The sequence below is a fragment of the Mya arenaria genome, chromosome 12 (genome assembly GCF_026914265.1).
Source record: "Mya arenaria isolate MELC-2E11 chromosome 12, ASM2691426v1".
Classification (NCBI taxonomy): domain Eukaryota; kingdom Metazoa; phylum Mollusca; class Bivalvia; order Myida; family Myidae; genus Mya; species Mya arenaria.
The window spans coordinates 25,721,068-25,728,224 of record NC_069133.1 but is presented as its reverse complement, the minus strand read 5'-3'; the positions used below and the strand labels follow the sequence as shown (position 1 = coordinate 25,728,224).

Genomic DNA, 7,157 nt, shown 5'->3' with positions numbered 1-7,157 from the left:
GCAGATATTTACGCAAAAATTGCTCTTCCAAGACAAAAAAAGTTGTTGAAATGGTCAATCTGTGAGAGTGCAGCTTTATAGTGCCTGGGAACACCCGTGAAGTTACGGGGAAAATCTATGCGATAAATGTTCGTACGTTATTTTTCTTATTTACACTCAGTTACCACAAAACGAAGTTACGCATAAAAAATACGATCTTAAAGCTGCAACCTCACAGAAATACCGTTTTTACAACTCTTTTTTTGTCTTGGAAAGAGCAAATTTTTGCGTTAATATCTGGAAACCAATGACCAAAGATTACTCACAAAAGATCAGAGCGCAGATTTTCATATTTCCGTTGGAAAATTAATGATTTATGGCTATAACGGTTTAAGAAAATTGCATAAAACATCAATTTTTGAACTTAAATCTGCAATCTACAATCTATTTTTTTTTTTGTCAGCAGTCTTATATAACTGGTTTCCATGCATTTTTTGCAAAAAATTGGCTCGTTCCAAGACAAAAAATAAAAACAAGTTGTCAAAACGTTCAATCTGTGAGAGTGCAGCCTTATATCTTACAATCATTATTGAAACAGTGACATTGCTTTGCCCTACATTAAAATGTAAATAAGTGTTTCGTTACATGCGTAAACGGATTGTGGTGCCTTTTAGATGCTCGCATCCACGGGCCAGCAGGACCCGGGTCCACCTTTTTAGCACAATAATTTTAGTCGATACACCAACTCGTTGAGGCTACTGACATTATAGAGACACCGAACAATATTTACATTCGGAACTCCTCGGTCATTTTTTCAAAAACAACCTCGGATGTATGCCGGTACATCAGTTGAAGTAGTCCGTAAATTTTTGAATAATATCATTAATTAAATGTAGTGTTTAAGAGTTGTATTCATTGCTCTCAGTTTAAACTGATTGCCAGCGAAGTATATTATTGCAAACATGATTAAGATTCCCAAGAGTTAAGTCATAAAGTTTAACAACTAATTCAGATTACTACGCGATCTATTTGCAGCGGACTTAAACGTACCACTTTTTGAGTATGTAAACCGTCCAAATACATCCGAGGTTGTTTTCGATAAAATGGCCGAGGAGTTCCGAATGCAATATTTAATTAAAACATTTATTGGAAGAAGAGTTGTCTCCCCTGGCTTATGCTACACATACAAACGAGATTTTGCCAGTTTATAGTCCCGCGAAATTTATGAAGTATAACGGAATTAAATACCGTCAATGCCGACGATTTGAAACTGTATACAACTGTTACATAAATTGTTGAAGTCTTAGCCGTTTGTCACGATCATCATCGCCAAATTGTTACGTCAAGATATCATAGTCATTGATATTACGCTGCCTTAAAGCTGCACTCTCACAGATTGAACGTTTTGACAACTTTTTTATTGTTTGTTTTGGAACTTGCAATTGTTTGCGTACATATCTGCAAACCAGCGATAAAAGACTGCTGACAAAACGGCAGATCGCAGATTTTCATATTTCCGTTCCAAAATCGATATTTTATACGTTTTTTCTTAAACCGTTAGTAATGTTTTAAGCCATAAAACGTTATTTTTGGAATGGAAATATAAAAGTCTGCGATCTGATCTTTTGTCAGCAGTCGTTTATCACTGGATTGCAGATATTTACGCAAAAAATGCTTTTTCCAAGACAAAAATAGAAAAAGATGTAAAAATGGTATATCTGTAAGAGTGCAGCTTTAAAATGTAAATAAGTGTTTCGTTTCATGCGTGGACGGATTTTGTGACTTTCTATAACACACAAATTCTTTATTTATCACCATTAATGCTAATTGAGAGAAGCCGTTTGGAATATAGATGCTCGCCTCCACGCTTAAACTACCTTCCGTGAACTGTAAACTTGACCCCATAGTACTCACGGTCCATTTATCAGACGGTCAAGAGATGTGTCGTTGACGTGTGCCAACGTTAACGTATATAACGCGAGAACGCTAAATGCTTTGACAGTCGCTTACGTCCGCCGCTCGGCTCATCTTCGTCCGCCTAGTCATGCATGCAGTAAAATAAAACGTACTTACATAAAACTTATTTAAATGAAACAATGCGTAATCAGAATCCAACGTGAAGAAAATATTAACGCCAGATTGTGAACGGATCGCTGCATAGCTAAAAAACGTTGTGTCATTGAAAACACGTTAAAATTCAGCGTTAACGGATAGCATTTTCACAGTGAATGATGGATAATATGTAATCGGACAATGTATTCTGGAACGTAACGTATCGAGAGCGGAACATAACGTAAAGATGCGAGTGTTAGTGAATTTGTTAGTTTTATTTTCACTGCTTTTAAGCAGGGGGGAATGTGCCATACGGAGATATTACATAGCGGCGGTGGACCAGGAGTGGGACTATGCACCCAGCGGCCGTGACCTCGTCTTCAATCATCAAAGGTAGGCCATATATAATATCCTGGTTAATTAATAACTATTTTGACCAGTCCTTTTCCAAAATATAACCCTGTCCCTCCCCCATTACCCATTTTGGTACAGCAACTTGGTCGTTGGTCTTTTTTTCAACAATTGTATAAGCGGTATATATAGTGGTCTTTGGTCGATGGAAATTTGACCACTGTTTACATTACCAAACATGTAGGTATAAACCCATCAGAACTCACATCTCCTCGTTCCGCTATTACACTCTTAAACATCGCCATTTCCTCCATTTCCCCCCCCCCCCAAAAAAAAAAAAACTCTCGCATCCCCAGCCCTCTCGTGTTTACCTGAACGTTTTTTTTATGTCTAATTGCAAGTCTGCTCCCCCTACAAGCCCACCCCCTCCCCCACTCCCCCATATTTAAGCATGTTCTCGCAGGTACGGAAAAAATGATTTATTTTAAACATTGGCTTGAAGGTAATAAACTACGATTTAGGACCATGTTTCCAGATCTGAACTTTGACGAGGGCGTTCTTAGCGACAGAGAAGCCCCATAAATCGCACACCATATGTTCAATATATTTTTTGCAGCTGACAGTCCATAAATCTGCTCTTGAAGCTCGATTACATGTTTATCGGTTGTTAAATGATTATGTTGACGAATGCGAAGACATTAAATGTCATCGTTTTATTTGTTATAAATTCACATAGATTAATGATTGAAACACTTTTACTGCACAGTGAATAGTTTAGTCTGAAGCTTTTCCTGTGACACGTTGTGACTTGGGACAAATTATGAACATTAATAATAAATGCAAACTTTGTAATAATACATCATAATTTTACCAGACAAATTGGGAGGTTTTGCAGAATACACCTTATACGTGAAGTTCATTTCATCAGATGAGATTGTAGAAGTTAAAGTTTGCTCAAGGGTTTGGCGCCAAATGGTACCTTAATAAAAGAGATTGTAAATGGTCAAAGATATAAATATTTTCGGGGAGGGGGGGGGGGGGCAAAGTTGTTGCGCCCGTACCTCAATGCGAACAATATTTCGTTCGAAAGTGGCTATGTTGTTTTTTTGCACCCCCTCCCTGCGAAAAATGGCCTTTGGTAATCTGTACGTCGCATTTTTTTTCTGCGATATCTTTTGGGGGTCAGTGTTTTTTAAAGATGGGTATATGTGTTTCAACGTATGTGTATATGTTATGTAATAGTATTTGTCCAATAATATACGTTGTAAATTATAAAGATATTAAGTGTATAAAATTATATTTTGTCTATATTCAGCAAAATACCTTAATACAAAATGCTTTTCAAAATACTTAAAGCTAATGATGAAAATTATACTTGGAAATTGAGCACACAGCATGTCAGGTATACATGTTTTTTTGTCAAATGCTGACTTTGCTAATTATGAAACATAATGGCAATGGACAACTTAATCATTTTACGTAAGTTTAATGAATTACAAACATACATATTTTCATAATTAGTTTTAACCATAATATCAGTGCATGTTTGTGTATGATTACAATAACCACTTGTGTCTATTGACATTAAAATACCGCAAGCTACTGTCAAATCAAAGCAAAACTTAAAAACAGCGTAACAGACGACATAAATAAGCAGTCACCAATTTGGGCGTATGTTTTTTGGTTGCAATCAAAAGGTGGCAATACGGATGCGTTACATGTTATACGTTATTAGCTCATCCAATCAAAAAAGTATTACATGTGTCACAATCGCCGATGTTCTTGCACCATATATACTTTCAGGAGGCGTGCATCTTTTTCTGTTTTATCTGTATTTTTCCCTACCCAGATCACAGGGGCAGGGTGCGTTGTTATGCCACACCCCTATGACCTCGTCCCTTCCCCGAAAATAAATTAATAAAAGCAAAATAAATAAATATTCACATGAGTATTAATAATGATGGGGAACTGTATCTAGTAATAAGTAACTAAATTATACTTTTTATTTTATTATTCTATAATCTATGTTGGGGTGGGGGCTTTATCATACGAGTAAGGCATAACAACGCACCCTGCCTCTGTGCCCAAGATAAGTGGAAGCGTGAAACTAGAAAACAATCACATAACTTGTTGCATACAGAAAATAAAACGTCTATCATTGTGGAAATTAAACGTCAACGTCATGCAAGTAGTGCATTAAAAAAAAAAATTCGAAAAATACTGCCATCTCATAGGTCCAAAAATAGTATCAACCATAATTAGCTCATGTAAGTGGTTGGTGTTTTCCCCGTTTCATTTATCACATATATAATACGAAGTGAAGCACTTCACGCAACTACGTGTAAATCAAACATTAAATTAGCATCTTAGCACCTCAGTGACAATGGTCATTATATATAACTGTCCAGTACCGGTCAGATTGCTGCGCGCAGCCACCTGGCGGCACCATTAACCCTCCCACGCGCCCGGAGCTCCATCCATCACAGCCGCGGGGGAGGGGTCAATTGGTTTCTTGTCACATTTATTTCCTCTGTAATCCATATTTGGTATCACGAATATCTGATATGGGTCACCATCCGTGATGTTGTACTTTTTCAACGTATGTAATGGCTTTAACATTTGGCCTAAAAAAGATTTACTGTTTATGTTTTCACACGACCACGTGTCCAAATACTGAACGACTCCTTATTTCAGAGTTGTACAAGGTACACGGGAAAGTTTAAAAAAGGGTTATTGTAGAAAAAATCCCGCAAAATTCCAGTTAAAATTTCGAATTTCACCAAGCCTAAGGAATTAGAGTTGCATTTTTTTGTTGATACAAAACTATTTTCAGTTTTGGATTCAAGAATTTCGGCGGTTTTGAAATCTCTTTCAAAAGTTTTGCTTGAAGTAACGAACGCATAGTTTTGTGTGCAGTTGCATTAATATGTTGGAGGCATTGCATGTAGCCATTATTTCTGAATTTCTTCAAAATAACGATACTACCTATGGTCGTTTACCCGTTTTAACTAAAAGCTTTTTCAACACACGCCTTGGATCGCTGTCCGCCATGTTGTTTTGAAAAGTGAGCTAGTTTTCGGATAAAAAGAACTGACGAAACTGACTCCGGAGATGTGTGTAAAGTTGGCACAGTCATCGGCAATCGAGAATCGACATTCGATATTACATAGAAAATCTTCAATGTCGAGCTGGAATATATATATATATATATCTTCTGATCGCAATGATCCAAATAATTATAGGCCAATTTATATCCTTCCAACATTGTCAAAGGTGTTTGAACGGCACTTGGCAGATCAAATCAAAACATATTTTTAAAAAAATACGAATATCATACATGCATTTTAATCTGGATTTCGAGAAAAACATTCTTGTCACACAGCGTTGATAAGAATAATTGATGATTAATTTAATGGAATTGACAATGGAAACTATGTAGGTGCTCTCTTTCTTGATTTACGAAAGGGGTTAAGTCTAGTAAATCACCAAATACTTTTAAATTAATTGAAATTATACAATTTCAGTGATAATTCCGTTCAACTGATAACTGAAAAGATAGACACCAAATTGTTTGAGTTTGGGGATTCCCAATCTTCACGAAGATGTATAAGGTCTGGAGTTCCTCAAGGATCCATTCTTGGTCCTATTCTTTTTCTAATATATATATATATATATATATATATATATATATATATATATATATATATATATATATATATATATATATATATATATATATATATATATATATATATATATTAATGACATATCCTTTGAAATTGAAAATTCCTTGATTGACTTATATATGCTGATGATACTACACTATATGCAAAATGTTAAAATACGCAGGAAATTGAACGTACGTTGCAAATAAATTTAGATATGGTATCGGATTGGTGCAAAGCGGTGATACCTTAAAAATGTGGATGTAATCTCCGTAGTATTCAACTAGTACGGCCTTAATGTTCAAAGTTCAACTGCCTGCATTAAATTGCAGATCACTGTCCTATGTCATGTCCTAGGCTGACGTCTAGACTACACTGTGGTTAGGTGTCAGTGATCCCTCTTCTTATCTATAAGAAATATGTATTTATATATTTATATTTATAAGATATCCCGCTATAAATAGTTGAATACTACGGAGCTTACATCCACATAATTAAACCTAAATTCCACAGACTGTCCAAAAGCGAACTCCAGTGACCTATGCTATAACCTATGGCAATGCCTAAGCCACACTGTGGATAGGAGGCAGTGATCTCCTTTCTCCTTTTAACGGTACCACTGCTAAAACTTTTTTGAAATTCTGACGGAAATTACCTCGGGTATAAGCCTATAAGTATACAGAATAGAGCCTGTCTTTAATCGCAGTTCAGTGACCCATGCATTGACATACAGAAATGTCTAAGCTTCACAGTAGTATAGGTGTCAGTGGTCTACTAATCATATTTCAGATCTCACCCAAATAAACATTTTAAATTTCGATAGAAACTTTCTCGTGTGTAAGCTTATAAGTATCAAACACTCAGAACCTGCCTTAAATTGCAGCCCAGTGACCTATGCCATGACTTAGGTAGAGGCCTAGGCTAAACTGTGGTATAGGTGTCACTGGCCCCCTTTCTCATTTTTAAGGTATCACCGCTACACATAATTGAAAAATAGATGGAAAATGTCTACGGTGTTAGCGTATAAGTACCAAACACTCAAAGCCATCATAAAATCGCAGAGCAGTGACCTATGTCATGACCTAGGTTCATGCCTAGGCTACACTGGTA

General features: G+C 36.2%; 1 protein-coding gene across 1 annotated transcript in view; it reads left to right on the top strand.

Moving 5' to 3' along the window:
- The first annotated feature begins 2,001 nt into the window (after nt 1-2,001).
- LOC128210402 (hephaestin-like protein) overlaps nt 2,002-7,157 on the top strand; it is a 32,225-nt gene continuing 27,069 nt past the window's right edge. Inside the window, exon 1 of the mRNA XM_052914745.1 lies at nt 2,002-2,424. Coding sequence (XP_052770705.1) covers nt 2,279-2,424 — 146 coding nt within the window. The 5' untranslated portion in view covers nt 2,002-2,278. The remainder of the gene's footprint in view (nt 2,425-7,157) is intronic.